Here is an 18751-nt window from a genome sequence, read left to right as displayed (position 1 = left end):
TGAGGGGCTAAATGACTTGTAAAACGGCTGAGTGATGAAGAGGAGAGGAGGAAAAGCCTCAGAGATTAGACCAAGTTGAGGATGAAAGGCCAGGGATGCATGGAGGCCGGGAGGGGGAAGAAGTATAGTGGATGGAAGGATACTACAGCAGTGAAATCCTATTTCAACAGCCTGAGGGAGATGAGGAAACAGGGCTCTACATTAGCTCTCAGTAACTCTACTCCTGTGTTCAGTCGTTTCAGGGGTTTTCTCAGGGAAGAGAGAACATGTGAATTCCAGCAGCACTGCTGAGGCAAACATGAGTGAAGATGAAAGAGCTGAAGATTTCTCTCACCATTTTTATTGGATTACACATCCAAGCTGGGAAAAGTGTATTTGGCATTTCAATAGGCCCCGCTCAAAGAAGAGTGGCAAATGGTATGAAGCAGGGAAAAGAGGGAGAATCGAACAGCTTAAACTGCAGTTGGTTAAGAAATCTGTTCAAGGACATTAACTCAGAGACGGATACATCTTTACCTAGAATGACTGTGTTGGACTCTGGTCAAAAGTAGTGCACTATGTAGGGAATAGGGTGCCATTTGGGATGCACACCATATCACAATAAAAGCCTTCAAACTGATCGGCAGTGAGTTAATTACAATACCAACCTGTGTAAAAGGTTCAGACAAGAAAATTACATCTCATTATGTTGACAATTCAACCATTATTCTCAGCCGTTCTCACTATTTGGCCAAAGCAAAAATATTAATATTCGACTAACAACAACTTGACCACAGTTCCAAGTAACAATCAAATTCAGCGTCATTGCATAATTTGGATCAGCATTGTGATCATTGTGATTAGCATCATTACATTGCTTTGATCAGGCTAAATGGTGAACATGGGGGGTAAAAAGCAGGGGTGGATTCTCAGCCCTGAGCAGGAAGCGGAGATGGAGCTCAGTCATAGGCCGGCAGGCCGAACATCTCTGGTTTGAAGTCCTCCATGGTCCTCAGGACCAGTGTGGCCTCCTGGGTAAGGGCTCGGTCCAGTTTGTCATCAGGGATCATGACCACCTGCATCCCAGCCGCCAGGCCGGCCTTAACACCCATAGGAGCATCCTCAAACACCAGGCACTGTTGAGAGAGGAAACAAGACAAGCAGGTGCTGGATGTCATACAGTGCTAAATAAAAAGTGAAAGGAGACAATAGGATTTATAAATTCACATGGGGGCATAATGAAGTGAACAATGGTTCATGTAATTCTGCTATACAGTCAATTATGTATTATAACCTAGTGTGTCCACTACAGGAGGTTGAAGGCAAAGTACCAGAAGTTATCCATTTTTTAAATAGAGGAAGTATGACAAGGTTTATGATGCCTCATTATGCAACCACAACATAAAAACAGTACAGTCTATTGGCACAGCATAAAGCACAAAGTCTTGGACTGAGAAGCCTATGTCTATGAACTGCAACTCAGTGTCTGGTGGAGAAAACAGAGCAGAGGAAGGCTGTCATACTGAAGAACTCGTGTTGAGGTGAGGTGACCCACAGTATGCTTTGGACTCTTACCTTTGCGTCACAGCTGCATGAATAGAGCCAGCATACAAATGAGAAGCCAATATGGAAGCAGTGTGGAGAAGAATGGACAAAGAACTGAGTGACCAGAGCTTCCCTTTAATTCATTGGGAACTTCCGACATCCTGCGCTTTTTGAACCTCAATAGCTACGCTTCCTGGCTTTTCAAACAAAACACCCCCTCCAAAGACGTCTCCCACCACTCTACCTAACTCAAGGTTCAATCAATCCCTATAATTTGAATGAGTGCACAAAATAATCACAAAATTACACTATTTTCTGCAATGTTCTTTCTTCTACGTGATTTCCCTCCAATGTGCCTTTGACTTACCTCACACACTAATGGTGACAGACAATGTAATTTAATTGTACCAGATTGACCTAGCAGCTTTGGAAATGCCCTAAACCACAACTACCAGTCAGTCTCTTCACTAATTCTCAAATGGAACTAAAATAACCTAATAAAGGGTTCGCAGGTGGAACAATAGAAGCCGACTCGAGGACTTTAGAAGATTTGACTAATTGACTCTTGTGATGTCACAGCCTAGAAGTAGCCTAGCAGAGGGACAGTAAGTATGGAAACACAGAGCAGCAAGGCTACCGAGAGGCCCTAGCTAGATAGTTGCTTCCAATCAAGGGGCAATAAGAGTCTGAATTAGGCAATGAGCCTGGAAAATGAACCTTTAATCAGTGTTCAATAGCTGCATTGTAATGGACGAGAGGGAAACAGGACTCAAATGCACTGCGACTCCATGTTGGCTCAGGAGGAAGGCACATAGCCTGAGTGCCAGTCTGTTTGTGCTATCATGCCAACTCCTTGTCATGCCAAACATGTTTGGCTTGACAATGAGCAATGGTGTTTGCAAGGGCACAAGCAGATCTGTGACCAGGCTACAAGTCACAGCAACAAAGAGAGATTGGGGTGGTGATTTGCCTTATAAAGGGTCAAGGGTCTTTTCTACCACTCATTGTTAGGACAATAGAAGTTTGCTTCAAAAATCAATATTTTATTGTTCAACTACAGGCCTGCTATACCATGCATTGGGAAGAGTGAACGGAGAACAGACAGAGAACCCGAAGTCGTTCGCCATGCAGGCCTCCAACAGCCAGCCCCATGGAAGATTAACAACCAGTCCCGAGGCATACACCCAAACACATGCAACATTCATCAGAACCAATTGAATCTGTATTCACAGTGTACCCAAGGCAGTCACTGCCGCAACACAAGAAGAGTGGGAGACTCAGTGTGTGTGTGGATACCTCCCAAATGACACCCCATTCCCTACATAGTGCACTGCTTTTGACCAGGCTCGTCTCAAAAGTAGTGCACTACGTAGGGAACAGGATGCCATTAGGGACGCACATCAGACTACAGTGGCTGATGCCAAGACTACTGTGATTAGCCAGCTCAGCAGCACGTCACACACACTCCCTTTACAACGGTGTATTAAGGGGAGATGACAGAACAGAGCATAGTGTTGTTATGGAGCAGATCCAGAGCCTGCTTGGCAGCCAGCAGCAGCTATTTCAGCAGAACAGACCATGACGTTTAGTTGTTTACAGGACTATCACAGGACACTTAGGACAAGGAGAGAAAAGTTTCCCTCAGAGAGACTGGGACTGGAGAATGGGATTGAATCCTATGGACAGTTATGAGTGTTAATCATATGTTATCAGCATGTTATGTGACTGAGTCATATGTATGTTATGTGATTTAAATCAGATACACTATTTATACACAAAAGTATGTGGACAGGATTTGGCTATTTCAGCCACACCCGTTGCTGACAGGTGTATAAAATCGAGCACACAGCCATGCAATCTCCATATACAAACATTGAAGAGCTCAGTGACTTTCAACATGGCACCGTTATAGGATGTCACCTTTCCAAAAAGTCAGTTTGTCAAATTTCGCACCTGCTAGAGCTGTTCTGGTCAACTGTAAGTGCTGTTATTGTGAAGTGGAAACATCTGGGAGGAACAACGGCTCAGCCGCGAAGTGGTAGGCCACACAAGCTCACAGAACAGGACCACCAAGTCCAAAAAAATTGTCTGTCCTCACTCACTACCAAGTTCTAAACTGCCTCTGGAAAGCAACTTCAGCACAATAACTGTTCGTCGGGAGCTTCATGAAATGGGTTTCTATGGCCGAGCAGCCGCACACAAGCCTAAGATCACCATGCGCAATGCCAAGCATCGGCTGGAGTGGTGTAAAGCTTGGCACCATTGGACTCTGGAGCAGTGGAGACGTACTCTTTCGCGTGAAGGATGAATCTGGGTTTGGCGGATGCCAGGAGAACGCTACCTGCTAGAATGCATAGTACCAACTGTAACATTTGGTGGAGGAAGAATAAATGGTATGGGGCTGTTTTTCCATGGTTCGGGCTAAGCCCCTTTGCTCCAGTGAACAGAAATCCTAACGCTACAGCATACAATGACATTTTGGACGATTCTGTGCTTCCAACTTTGTGTCAACAGTTTGGGGAAGGCCCTTTCCTGTGTCAGCATGAAAATGCCCCCTTGCACAAAGCGAGGTCCATACAGAAATGGTTTGTCGAGATCGGTGTGGAAGAACTTGACCAGCCTTCACAGAGCCCTGACCTCAACCCCATCGAACAACCTTTGGGATGAATTGGAACGCCGATTGCGAGCCAGGCCTAATCGCCCAACATCAGCGCCGACCTCACTAATGCTCGCGGCTGGATGGAAGCAAGTCCCCGCAGCAACGTTCCAACATCTAGTGGAAAGTCTTCCCAGAAGAGTGGAGGCTGTTATAGCAGCAAAGGAGGGAACCAACTCCATATTAATGCGCATGATTTTGGAATGAGATGTTCGACGAGTAGGTGTCCACATACTTTTGATCACGTAGTGTATAATATATGATGGAATCATATGGACTCTATGTTATGGTAGACAAGTGCGTTGGCTTGCTGCTAGACAGTAGGCTTATGCTACTGTAAACAGAGACCAGGGTCTGGATCTGTGACGCAGACTTGACCTGGCAACATGGTCAGTCCTTGGGGGAAAACTCATCAGATGCGCCACTTTGCCCAGACGGAGAAGCAGAGAACCGTAGGTCACAGGTCGCCATACGCACTCAACCTACACATGGACCCAATAACATACACATGGACCAGGGAAATTAGGAAATAAAGCTGGGTCTACCAAATTACAAGCAGATGAATGAGGAGAGGAAGGTACAGTGGGGCTCAGACGTTATTTTACAGAAAACAAATTAACAACATACTTTCAGCATTCATAAAGGAAAGGGCACTCAACATGCTCGGCACTGACAAATGACAGATGATTGGCTTAAAGAAAATGACAGTAAGAAGATTGTGGGATGTGTTTTGATAGACTATCATTGATCAAAACCTATTGCTGAAAAAACACTTACAGTTGAAGTCAGAAGTTTACATACACCTTAGCCAAATACATTTGAACTCAGTTTTTCACAATTCCTGACATTTAATCATAGTAAATATTCCCTGTCTTAGGTCAGTTAGAATCACCACTTCATTTGAAGAATGTGAAATGTCAGAATAATAGCAGAGATAATGATTTATTTCAGCTTTTATTTCTTTCATCACATTCCCAGTGGGTCAGAAGTTAACATACACTCAATTAGTATTTGGTAGCATTGCCTATAAATTGTTTAACTTGGGTCAAATGTTTCAGGTAGCCTTCCACAAGCTTCCCACAATAATTTTGGCCCATTCCTCCTGACAGAACTGGTGTAACTGAGTCAGGTTTGTAGGCCTCCTTGCTCGCACACACTTTTTCATTTCTGCCCACAAATTTTCTATAGGGTCATTGTCCATTGACCCATTTGCGACCAAGCTTTTAACTTCCTGACTGATGTCTTGAGATGTTGCTTCAATATATCCACATAATTTTCCTACCTCATGATGCCATATATTTTGTGAAGTGCACCAGTCTCTCCTGCAGCAAAGCACCCCCACAACATGATGCTGCCACCCCCGTGCTTCCCGGTTGGGATGGTGTTCTTCGGCTTGCAAGCCTCCCTAAGGTCTTGCAAGGTCTTTAGAGTCAAACAGTTCTATTTTTGTTTCATCATGGCGGGTTTGGAGCAGTGGCTTCTTCCTTGCTGAGCGGCCTTTCAGGTTCTGTCGATATAAGACTCGATTTACTGTGGATATAGATACATTTGTAGCGGTTTCCTCCAGAATCTTCACAAGGTCCTTTGCTGAAGTTCTGGGATTGATTTGCACTTTTCGCACCAAAGTACGCTCATCTCTAGGAGACAGAACGCGTCTCCTTCTTGAGCGGTATGACGTGGTACCTTCAAGGTGTTTGGAAACTGCTCCCAAGGATGAACCAGACTTGTGGAGGTGTACAATTTTTTTTCGGAGGTCTTGGCTGATTTACTTTTGATTTTCCCATGATGTCAAGCAAAGAGGCACTGAGATTGAAGGTAGGCCTTGAAATACATCCACAGGTACACCTCTTATTGACTCAAATTATGTCAATTAGCCTATCAGAAGCTTCTAAAGCCATGACATAATTTTCAGGAATTTTCCTAGCTGTTTAAAGGCACAGTCAACTTAGTGTATGTAAACGTCTGACCCACTGGAATTGTGATACAGTGAATTATAAGTGAAATAATCTGTCTGTAAACATTTATTTGAACAATTACTTGTGTCATGCACGAAGTAGATGTCCTAACCGACTTGCCAAAACTATAGTTTGTTAACAAGAATTTTGTGGGGTGGTTGAAAAACGAGTTAATGACTCCAACCTAAGTGTATGTAAACTTCCGACTTCAACTGTAAGTGTTAGGGATTGGCATCCTCTCAGTCATGGATAGAGTTACCCATCAAATAGAACGCAGTTTTTTTATTTTATTGAAGCCTCTCTAATGCAAATTCAGTTGAGTGTAGTGTACCGCAGGGCAGCCGTCTTGGGTCATTGATTTCTGTTTCTATTAATGACCTTCCATAGAATATACATTGAGTGTAGAAAACATTCTAAACATCTTCCTAATATTGAGTTGCATCCCCCCTTTTGCCCTCAGAACAGCCTCAATTCGTTAGGGCAAGGACTATACAAGGTGTCAAAAGCATTCCACAAGGATGCTGGCCCATGACTCCAATGTCCTTTGGGTCGTGGATCATTCTTGATACACATGGGAAAATGTTGAGTGTGGAAAAACCCAGCAGCGTTGCAGTTCTTGACACACGCAAACCGGTGTGCCTGGCATCTACTACCATAACCCATTCAAAAGCACTTAAATATTTTGTCTTGCCTATTCACCCTCTGAATGGCACGCACACAATCCATGTCTCAATTGTCTCAAGGCTTAAAAATCCTTCTTTAACCTGTCTCCTCCCCTTCATCTACACTGCTTGTCGTTGACATCAATAAGGGATCATACCTTTCACCTGGATTCACTTGGTCAGTGTATGTCATGGAAAGAGTAGGTGTTCCTAATGTTTTGTACACTCAGTGTATGTCGGCTACGACAGTAAAATAAGTAATTGACACCCTTAACATAGAGCTCCAGTCAGTTTTAGAATGGGCATCTGGCAATAGGCTGGTGCTAAATATCAAAAAAACTAAAAGGAACATTTATGAGACAAATCACTCACTCAACCCTAAAGCTCCTCCAGATCTATTATTGAATAATGTGGCGATTAAGCAACTTAAGGAGACTAAACTGCTGGCCGTAACCCTAGATAGCAAGCTACAGTATCATGGTCAAATCATATAGACTCAATAGTTACTCAAATGGGAAGAGGTCTGTCCATGATAAGATGTTGCTCTGCTTTCTTGACATCTCAGTCGACCAGACAGGTCCTACAGGCCTTTGTCGCACCTGAACTACTGCCCAGTTGTGGGGTCATGTGCGACAAAGAGGGACATAGGTAAATTACAGTCGGTCCAGAACAGAGCAGCACATTTTGCATTTAGATGTACACAGATGGCGAATGTCAGTAACATGCATGTCAATCTCTCCTAGCTCAAAGTAGCAAGATAATGATGTGTTGAACGTACTGAACTGCCTGTTCAAGCAGTTGGCACACAGTTCGGACACTCATCGGTACAACACAAGACATGCAACCAGGAAGTCTCTTCAGTCTCCAGGTCCAAAACAGAGGCTGGGAAACGCACAGTACTAATAGAGCCATGACTACATGGAACTCTCCGCCACCTCAGGTAACTCAAGAAAGCAATAAAAACAGATTTTTTTAAAAACAGATAGAAGAACACCTTACGGCGCCAAAAGGGACTGTGAAGAGAGACATTTTGATATATTTTGTATTGTAATTTACACTGTGTTATGTATTGAATTATGTAGGTGGGTGGCCTTGCACAAGCCTTGGCTTGTCTGAGCCAGAATGGCTCATCGGGCAGGAGACATCTCCTGCTCCTGAAGCGTGAGACAGAGGCAGATTATGTATATTATCTATTTTAGTCGTGTTTTTTTTCTCCTGTATGGATCCCAATAAATACTACTACTAAATACTCCCTTTTACTGTGTCATTTTCATGTTCCTGGAAGGACACATCAAGAGAGATAAAAAAATAAAAATTGCGTATTTTGAATGGACTTTTGACACCCACAGTTGTTTGACAGTGATCCATTCAATTCTTTCCTCAGGTGTTAGATCCTAAAGAGGCTGATCCCCTGCTCTAACATATTACTTTACTTGTCGCTTTTGTCACCGTCTGACACGACAAGGCAAACCAACTATGTCAACACCAGAGTGCCCGTGTGTCTTAACTTTCGCACGGCTTTAAGACGGTGCTTGTCACAATGACACAGCCATTCACTAAAATAACAGCGTTTGTACCGTCTCTTTCCCTTCAATATTTAATCAGAGCAGTTGACGTTTTGTAAATATCATTCTGCTTCTCGCTTTGTTTTCCGACGCCATTCTGGCCTGAGCTTAATGCAATAAGGTAGGTAGTGCAGCAGTGTGCTCATTCATCGAACAGTCGGTCTCAGACTGATGCATTCTCAAACTTGATGAACGGTACCATAGCAAGAAAATACTTGAAACTAACATCACACAGTAAGGATTTGTGCGAGTGTGTATATTCGGGCCTGCAAAGTGGGTTGTTGAGTGAGTGAAGAGACAGTGATAGATAGCCTGCTACATCTTCTAAACAATCTCTAAGCCCAGGGCAGGCTGACTGCAGGATGTGTAACGTTTTATCACCTGTGCTACGGGGTACTTTGTTATACATAGGAAACAGGAAATGCAGGCCATCATTTAAAAATCCGGAGGTCCTAAATGGCACCCTATTCCCTTTATAGTGCCCAACTTTTAACCAGGGTCCATATGGATCTGTAGTGCACTCAAAAGTTGTGCACTATAAAGGGAATAGGGTGTCATTTGGGATGCAGCCCTGGAGGGCACAGTGTAAATGCATAACAGGGCAATCCACTGGCCTCCAGAGGGCTGCATTCACAAGGCTAATGAGTGGTTTGGTCAACCCAAGGAAAAACACATGGAGAGGTTTGTCACTCTAGGCCAGATGGCAGACAGGAGCAGAATAGCTTTCATTTGATGTCTGAGGAGTGGGGACAACGTTTTCATCTTTTACTCAGACAAAAAGACTAGGTTTAGAATAGTCTCTTCTAACAGCCGCTGTGCTCGCGGAGCGCCCTGAATCTGTTGAGAGAGATTATGTTTTGAAAGATTTAGGATACATACAGGCTATGGAACAGGTAGACTTCATAAATAACCATAGGTAAGGGTCACATTATCTAGAAATGGCAAAAATAGAAGGTCAAGGTAAAGACATACCTATTGATGATTGAGTGAAGTCAATTCTCTCCCGCACCACCTTCCACAACTACCTTCCAGATAAGAAAATGATTAACAAACCATGATACTACAGTGGAAAAGTCCTTCCGGAAATAGCCTTTAACTTGTCTACCAGCTGTGACAGTGACACTCCCTGGGAGCTTATAAAAATCCCCATTGACCGAGTGTCTGTCCGTAAATCTTATATCTTCATGCCAGTGTTGGCATTTCTTTCCAACAGAATAAAAAGGAGTAATCAATACTGTTAAAGCTCCTCATAAACTCAGACAAACTCGCTGACAATGTATTCTCCCCGTTCCTGATTTGGTGTGGACAGAAAAGGACCCAACAGGCTTCGTGAAACACTAACATGAAGTCTGTGCTCATAAAAGACTTTAACAAATAAAATATATTGTGTCTCTGAAATGAACGGGAGTTCATAGGATATTAGGCCACTAAAATGCAGCACTAGATATAAAAACCCAAACAAGCCCACTACTGCTGAGTATAAGGCCAGCAGTATTACATCTACTGCTATTAAGGACTGACCTTCTGACCACTTAAAGCACCACCGTGTCCATAATCTTTTTGCAGAGAACTTCAAAGCTCAAATATACCTTCTCCGTCAAAGCACATGGGACTGTCTGTTCATAAGGAGCATCGTTAGGGCTGTAGAATAGCACAGCCTTAACTATTCAGATAGATAGATCAACAAGCCTGTTTTAGTCCCTGACCATTTCAACCCACCGGTGCCAAACACACTGGGCACAACAAACGCTTCACAGTTGACACTGTGATAGCTAAATTGAAGAATATAAGAAAGAAATTGACTATATGGTCGAGAAATATTGAATAATGTGCCTATTTTGGGATTATAGCAGCAGTTAACCTTTTATTATGTGGTTGGTGCATCTGCACAGCAGAAAGGCCCACTGGGTCCTGATAGTTGAAATGGCCATAAAATACGGGGGTGTAGCTGAGGCGACTGGCTGTCCCTAAATCAGCATTGTGTTGTTGTACCATCATTATATAGGCTAGCTCTGGAGCCAATACTGTCTCTGCACTGACTCTTTACACCCTCTGTGTGAGTCTCTCTGTGACTTAGTCCCAAATGGCACCCTATTCCCTATACAGTGTACTCATTTTGCCCAGAGCCCTATGGCCGTGGTCAAAAATAGTGCATGAAGAGGGAATATATTGTCATTTGGGAAGCAATTGGGTCTTTCTGAAACATCTCGGTGCCTCACTTTTTAAATAAGGTTTCATGTCCTAATTGTACCGTATTTGGTGCTATAAACCTTTCCTTGGTGTGAGGTCATTTATGATTAATGGTAGCTGGATTACTTTTCTCCCTGTCTTTCATCGTAAGTCCCAAACTGCACCCTATTCCCTACAAAGTGCACTACTTTTGACCAGAGCCATTTGGGACACAGCCTATGTGAACATGAACTAGAGCTTTTTCATGTTTCATTAATCTTAGTTGGTAGGCTGAGCACACACACCTTTAGTAAAAACCTTTTCTCTATCTCCCTCGGTCTCCCTCCCTTTCTCCCTCACTCACAGTATTTTTTAGTGCTGGGGAGAAAGTGAAAAATGGAAGAGGTGGAGGACTAATTCCTTGCACTTTGGTCACCATAGAGACAGAGTACTGGGCTGGGCACATTACTTACTTGTGAGACGGTTTTAAGCAGTCTGCCAGGCGTATTACCTGCAGTGTTGCATAGCATCATTATGGCCCTCAAAATGCCTCACGCCACTTCATGCCTGTATTCCAGGAAACCTCTCTCCCAATAACGTTGATATAAACAGCAAACTTTTAAGCACCAGAAGAAAAATGCATCCTGAGAAAATGATTGACATTTCACTGCATGATTGAATGATGTACAGTTGTAGAGAAAGCTTAAAATAATGCTTACACTTTAGAGGTAAGAAAGGACAAAAAAAATACAACTCAAATGTATCACCTACATCTGTCTTCGCTGCAGTTTCTGTAAAATGCCTCACTACAATTAATTAAACTCATTGTAAATTCATCACTGCTTCTACTAATCTGGTGGTTGGAGAGAAGCTGCAAACACAATGTTTATACACGCTCCCATTTTCTTTTTATTGCATTCTGTCTTTCTCCTTTCTCCTCCTTGCAATCCTGAATCGCATTCTGCCCCTCCCTCCCTACTTCTCTCTCTTTCTGTGCTTAGGCAAAACTGTCACGGAGAGAGGAGAGGAGCCATCATAATTCGTTATTCCACTAAACCGATTCCCCTCTCAGCCGCAGTTCCAGCTCATCAAGAAAAACGCAAGTCCTAACTGGGGATGTTTGGAAGCCACCGAGATTAAAAAAGCAGGCCGACAATTAACAAAGGCTGCTGCTGCTGCAGACCCATTTGCAGAAAAATCTACAGCCCTGCACCTGTTAGGGAGATTCATTTACCTCAAAAAGGAAAACAACAAATCCAAAGCTATTAACCTCTCTTTCGGGTTTTCCATTTGATAGCGCTCTGTAAAACTAACTGAATATTTATGTAGTCTTCTAACCCTAATGATTGTAGACATATTCATAGGTGGGTTTGCTAAAACAGGCATGGAAGGTGATTAAACATGGTAGTGGCTACATCCTAAGTAGCACCCTATTTCCTATTTAGTGCACTAGCACTATGGGCCCTGGTCAAATGTAGTGCACTATAAAAGGGAATAGGGTGCCATTCGGGATGTACACAGTGTGGTTCCTCAGTGTTGTGGGAGTGTTGCGGGAGTTTTCATGGCTGGTGTTGACAACACAGATCTGTTACAGCTACCCTCAATAAACCAAAACATTGGCATTGAAAATGGAAATGAACGAGAGAGTATGAAGTCGGTTATAGGCTTAATCATTTCCCTCGCTTTCTGGATGTGTAAATAAATGAAAGTCCACAGGGTCCTATAAATAAGGCCTACACTTTCGATAGCCTGGTTTGGATCTGCTACAGTCGATCAGTCAGTTAGTCAGTGTCTTGATAATAACTCCTTTGGCGTTTCTTAGGAACAGGTGAAAGCTGGGGCATTGAAGCATGGCAGGACGACATTAGCCTTGGTAACCTTCCTAACAACAGAATTGGTTATGGCCTTAAGAGTTAACCCACTTTCTTGGAGGTATAAATGCAATTCCCCAGGATCCTATAAAAACAATTTCGTTTATCTGCTCAATGATTAGTCTATGAACGAATATACTAAGTAACAAACGAAAAAAACGTCTTAACAAATTAATTGGTGTAAAACTTTTAGGGGTTGCTCTTTTTCAGCATTCTAAGTTGTGCCAGCCCACTGTCCACTACCCTGTCCCTCTTCCTATCATTTATAGCATCTGAGCCATGATTGGTAAGAATTGGTGACCTTCGGGCTGCGTTCCCCCTCCAACATTACTAGGTGTGAATGAGAGTTAGCGTGTCTACTGGTCTGTCCCTCTTATCGTGGCTGGTTATTTTATGCTTAGCTTATTTATTCATGAGGCAACAACAATAGGGCAATAGTCTACTCCACTACCCACTGTGGGCTACTGTCCCTCTCACTCGCCTGTCCCTCTTACCGTGGCCGGAGGTGCAGGAGGAGTGAACCTGCTGGCACACACCAAAAAGGAGTCAGGCTGAGGTTTGCTGTTTTTCACATCGGGGTCATCCCCCAGGACGATGTGGCTGAACAGGTCAAAGAAGGCTTTGTGCTGACTGGTCTTCATCTCGAACGCCAGGCCTGCTGAGCTTGTTGCTACGGCGATGGGCACATTGTGTTTACGGAGATGGTGGACGAGATTCTCCACTCCTGGTTACACACAGACAAACAGTACCAGTCAAAAGTTTGGACACACCTACTCATTCAAGGGTTTCACTTTATTTTTACTATTTTCTACATTGTATAATAATAGTGAAGACATAAAACATTTTAAATAATACATATGGAATCATGTAGAAACCAAAAAAGTGTTAAGCAAATCTAAATATATTTTATATTTGAGATTGTTCAAAGTAGCCACCCTTTGCCTTGATGACAGCTTTGAACACTCTTGGCATTCTCTCAACCAGCTTCATGAGATAGTCACCTTGAATGCAATTCAATTATCACATGTGCCTTGTTAAAAGTTCATTTGTGGAATTTCTTTCCTTCTTAATGTGTTTGAGCCAATCAGTTGTGTTGTGACAAGGTAGGGGTGGTATACAGAAGATAGCCCTATTTGGTAAAAGACCAAGTCCATATTATGGCAAGAACAGCTCAAATAAGCAAAGAGAAACGACAGTCCATCATTACTTTAAGACATGAAGGTCAGTCAATAAGGAAGAATTCAAGAACTTTGAACGTTTTTTTCAAGTGCAGTCGTAAAAACCATCAAGCGCTATGATGAAACTGGCTCTCATGAGGACCGTCACAGGAAAGGAAGACCCTCTGCTTATCCTCTGCTGCAGAGGATAAGTTCATTAGAGTTAACTGTACCTCAGAATTTGCAGCCCAAATAAATGCTTCACAGAGTTCAAGTAACAGACACATTTCAACATCAACTGTTCAGAGGAGACTGTGTGAATCAAGCCTTCATGGTCGAATTGCTACAAAGAAACCACTACTATAGTTAAGAACACCAATAAGAAGAAGAGACTTGCTCGGGCCAAGAAAGACGAGAAATGGACATTAGACCGGTGGAAATCTGTTCTTTGGTCTGATGAGTCCAAATTTGAGATTTTTGGTTCCAACCACCGTGTCTTTGAGACGGAGAGTAGGTGAACAGATCTCTGCATGTGTGGTTCCCACCATGAAGCATGGAGGTGTGATGGTGCTTTGCTGATGACACAGCTTCCCTGTGGCTCAGTTGGTATAGCATGGTGTGTGCAACGCCAGGGTTGTGGGTTCAATTCCCACGGGGGGCGAGTACAATTTTTTTTTTTTATAAAATAAAATCCATGAAATGTATGCATTCACTACTGTAAGTCGCTCTGGATAAGAGCGTCTGCTATATGACTAAAATGTAAATGATTTATTTAGAATTCAAGGCACACTTAACCAGCAGGGTTACCACAGCATTTTGCAGCGATACGCCATCCCATCTGGTTTGCGCTTATTGCGACTATCATTTGTTTTTCAACAGGACAACAACCTAACACACCTCCAGGCTGTGTAAGGGCTATTTGACCAATGTAGAACATTTTTGACAATTTGACAATGTAGAAAATAGTAAAAATGAAAGAAAAACCCTTGAATGAGTAGGCGTGCCCAAACTTTTGACTGGTACTGTACAGTACACATCATTGGTTTGTCCTACACACAGTAAATACTAACAAATCCAAACAAATTGAGCCCAGTTCAAATCCAGGATCACACTCCCTCTGCCTCATGCCCTATAGCATGGGTACTCAACTTAAGCTATGAGGTCCAGAGCCGGCTGGTCTTCTATTCTACCTGATAATTAATTGCACACACCTTGTGTCCCTGGCCTAAATTTGCTCCTGATTTAGATGGGAACAATTAAAAGAATGCAGTGGAACTGGCTTCAAAGGTCCAGAGTTGAGTTTGGGGGCACTAGCACTCTGAATATTGACAGTCTGTAGTGTAGAGTCTTCCTACCGATACAGGACACACACACAGTAATGAAAACATGGGATTAAAGTTTGTTTGTCAATAAACTCAGAGACTGATATTTCATAGGTGAGAATCAATTATTTTGTTCATGTTATGGTAACTATGAAAGCTATACCACACTACATATCTCACACACACACACACCACTTAGCTACCTTGCATCAATTGAGCTGAAGGAAATATCTTCTCCTGTATTTTTCTAGTCTCACTGAGAAGTTCCTCTGGTGTCATTGGTAGTTCTAGTGAGTCTCGTATAATGGTGGAAGCCTCCATAGCTTTCTTCCCCATCACAGAAGACTTCACATCCCAGGTGTATTTCTTTCCAAACCGGTCGCATACTTCCTGGTATGCCACCGTGTACAGCCTCTCTGTATCTGCAAGTTCAAAACAGAGCAAAATAAAAGTTAGATAGCTATGTTATCACCACACATGTTTAACTTAAAGCTAAAATCCTTAGTTGCTACATCAAGTTTTGGACATATAAATTAATGATATATACCCATTGATTCTTGATGAATAGAACTAATAAATGCCTCATGAGCTTAGTTCAACTGTCTTTCCCCATCAGAACCCAAATGATAAACAATTGTTGTAAAGAACAACATGTAAACAAACTGTATAGCTTCAAAACATGGTTAAATCTATAATTTTGATATCATGGTTGGTCAGTTCTCGTGCACTCATATCTCTATGAATTTGAGTGGTTATATTTATCCACACACATCCGCTCAGCTTTTTACTGAAACAGAGGCTTTTAACTAAGGATTCTAGCTTTAAATCACGACATTCAGAAGACTATGCAAGACACCAAATGGAAATGATTAGCCAATGTTATGGTTGTAGAAAGATTCCTTTACAGATAGCTAGCAAACGTTACTGTTCATTTAGCTTCACCATGGTTGACACATATGAATGAATGAGCTGTTACTGAATGCTAGGCCTCGTGTCACATTTGTTCCAGCATGTAATTCCATCGTTTGAAATGCAAATAGAAAGTGTATATTTATAACCTAATAATAATCCATCCATGTCGAAAAGAACATGGGTCACCGGTTTAAAACTCGATTGTGTAGACATAATTACAGTAGCTGCCAACACCACGACAAAAACCAATCTTCAAATCAATGAACCAGCTAGCTAGCAAGCTAACGTTAGCTATAGTTAGTAGGAAGATGGACAACTGGTACCAAAGTCTCAGTGCCAAGTTAACTATCAAGTAGCAAACTAAATGTATGATTTTATTAATTTCTAGAACGTAGATAAACCTGTTTACATTACACAATATCAAAATTATTTAGTAATCTCACAATTTAAATGTACGAAAATGACGCTGTCGCAAGTAAATGGTGATTCTTTAGTCGGCCAAGATTTTGCAATGGCTGATGGGCAAGGTAGTTTTATGCTCAGAACCCACTTCTGCCTATTCACTTAGAAGAATTAGTCTCATAATATCCCACTTATCTAGAGAAATGTAGACCTAATCTAAATGTGATTTGCTACATTTAAAACACATGTATGTATTTGTTAATTTTTTAGATAACTTCACATACAACATATTGTTCTTAAATGTTGATTCAAACAGACAAGCAGTGTTGGACCTAAACCATTGATGTAAACTGATGAATGTAGGCCTACTTTTCACTTGTCAATATTTATTTGTAGGCAGCATTTAAAATATCAAATATTGGCTATATTTTCATTTAATTAATTAATTAATTAGCATAGTGTTATAAAAAAGGATTGAGCATTATGTGGTGACGCTCTGGGGAGGCCAGGATAACTTTCGTTCATCACCCACGATGGCACCGCCAATGTGTACAGTCCCAGCGCTCTGTCTACACGTTAATAATCCTCGCTTGTGATACAGTTTTGGAAACTGTACTTTCATATTGAGAATATATATTTTTTAAACTAAAGGTAAATTACTATGCACCTTTTCTGGCCATCATTGGCTCATCATCACAAGGCCTAGCCTTCATTAGACTATCAGAGACAATCCTAAAGCACACCACCCCTAAAGCAAACCATCAATAGATATAGGCTAGCTGAACACCTAATATATTGCAATCATACCATTTGATACTCTTTATAGCCTTATGTTATACAGTTATAGGCCAGTAAAACTAAATTGCCACTTTTTTCTCACAGAAATTAGTATAGGCCTACATTTTAGACTGAAGTTAATTGTATTTATCTAATCATTGTATTACCTTGCAGATACAAACATGACACTTGCATAGAAGGGGAAGGTCTTAAGCAATTAACATCTGCACTATTTACATTATGCTGATAAGCTCATTAATTTTGGGCGACTGATTGGTATCAACCTTCGCTGCAATTCCCCTGTCATGTTTTGGCCTCTGCGAGATATTTGCCATCACCCTTTTAAATGAGGAAAAGTGAACTGAAATGCAAATTCAGCAGCTAAGATCAATAGAGTTTTCTCTGGGGGAGCTAAGCAGAGGACCTATTGCGAACACGAACACAGCCATATCCTTGAGGAGTAAGTGTTCAGCAAAGGCCAGGCATGAAACCATAGTAGAGGTAAAAAATTCAGAGGTAGTTTACTCTAATGCAGAGGAAAAACCCTGACTGGACCTGACAGGCCAACCCCAGGTGGTAAAGGTAGGCAACAACACCTCCGCTACGCTGGGGCATCACAAGGGTGCTTGCCCAGCCCCCTCCTGTAGTCCCTGTTCACCCATGACTGCGTGGCCACGAACGTCTCCGACTCAATCATCAAGTTTGCAGACGACACAACAGTGGTAGGCCTGATTAGCAACAATGACGAGACAGCCTACAGGGAGGAGGTGAGGGCTCTGGTGGAGTGGTGCCAGGAAAATAAAAGAAGGAGCTGATTATGGACCTGATGAGACAGCAGAGGGAACATGCCCCCATTCACCTCGACAGGCTTCAGTGGAGAGGGTCAAAAGCTTCAAGTTCCTTGGCATGCACATCACTAACAACTTGAAATGGTCCATCCACACAGACAGTGAAGAAGGAGCAACAGCGCCTCTTCAACCTCAGGAGGCTGAAGAAATTCGGCGTGGCATTTAAGACCCTCACAAACTTCTTCAGATGCACCATTGAGAGCATCCTGCACCGTCCATAACTGCAGGGCTCTCCAGAGGGTGGTGCGTTCAGCCCAACGCATCACCGGGGCCACACTGCCTGCCCTCCAGGACATCTACAGCACCTGGTGTCACAAGAAGGCAAAGAAGATCATCAAGGACCTCAGCCACCCGAGCCATGGCCTGTTCACCCCGCTACCATCTAGAAGTAGGAGACAGTACAGGTGCAATAAAGCTGGGCCCGAGAGACTGAAAAACAGCTTCTATCTCCAGGCCATGCCAGCCGGCTAGCACCCAGTACTCTACCCTGCAGCTTAGAGACTGCTGCCCTATGTACACAGTCATTGAACACTTTAATTATGTTTATATACTTTTACACACTTCATAAATATATATATACTGTATTCTAGTCGAGGCTCATCCTATATAACTACTGCTGTACACACCTTTTCTATTCATATACTGTCCATAATACCTATACACACCATCATATACAGTACATATAGTGTATATTTATATTCCGGGACTCATTCTAATTTTTATATATTTCATCATTCCTTTCTTTACATTTTTTGGATATGCGTGTATTGTTTTGTATTGTTAGATATTAAAGCACTGGTGGAGCTAGGAACATAAGCATTTAGCTACACCCACGATAACATCTGCAAAATATGTGTACACGACCAATAAAATGTTGCTTTATTTTATTTGCATTTATTTTTGCTAAATTCGTTGTTATTTAACAAGCCTA

The 18751-nt window shown here is 42.3% G+C and overlaps 1 protein-coding gene across 1 annotated transcript; it reads right to left on the bottom strand.

Annotated features, from left to right (window-relative positions):
* Window positions 1–327: 327 nt before the first annotated feature.
* On the bottom strand, window positions 328–16072 carry pudp (pseudouridine 5'-phosphatase). The gene is made up of 4 exons (NM_001141007.1): window positions 15940–16072; window positions 15085–15303; window positions 12897–13126; window positions 328–1115 (listed from the first exon to the last, which is right to left on the bottom strand). Exons 1-4 carry the CDS (start codon window positions 16004–16006, stop codon window positions 939–941), a joined length of 693 nt encoding a protein of 230 aa, NP_001134479.1. The 5' UTR covers window positions 16007–16072; the 3' UTR covers window positions 328–938.
* Between the last annotated feature and the right edge of the window lie 2679 nt (window positions 16073–18751).

The sequence above is a fragment of the Salmo salar genome, chromosome ssa17 (genome assembly GCF_905237065.1).
Source record: "Salmo salar chromosome ssa17, Ssal_v3.1, whole genome shotgun sequence".
NCBI classification, from domain to species: Eukaryota; Metazoa; Chordata; class Actinopteri; order Salmoniformes; family Salmonidae; genus Salmo; species Salmo salar.
This window is presented reverse-complemented; position numbering and strand designations above follow the sequence as displayed.

Coding starts and splice junctions, on each gene's coding strand:
- pudp (NM_001141007.1), bottom strand. CDS start 16,006: ATGTCTACACAATCGAGTTTTAAACCGGTGACCCATGTTCTTTTCGAC. Junction 13,127..15,084: donor TTCAGCTCAATTGATGCAAG/GTAGCTAAGTGG, acceptor GTGTGTAACCAG/GAGTGGAGAATCTCGTCCAC. Junction 1,116..12,896: donor CTCCTGCACCTCCGGCCACG/GTAAGAGGGACA, acceptor CTCTCTCAACAG/TGCCTGGTGTTTGAGGATGC.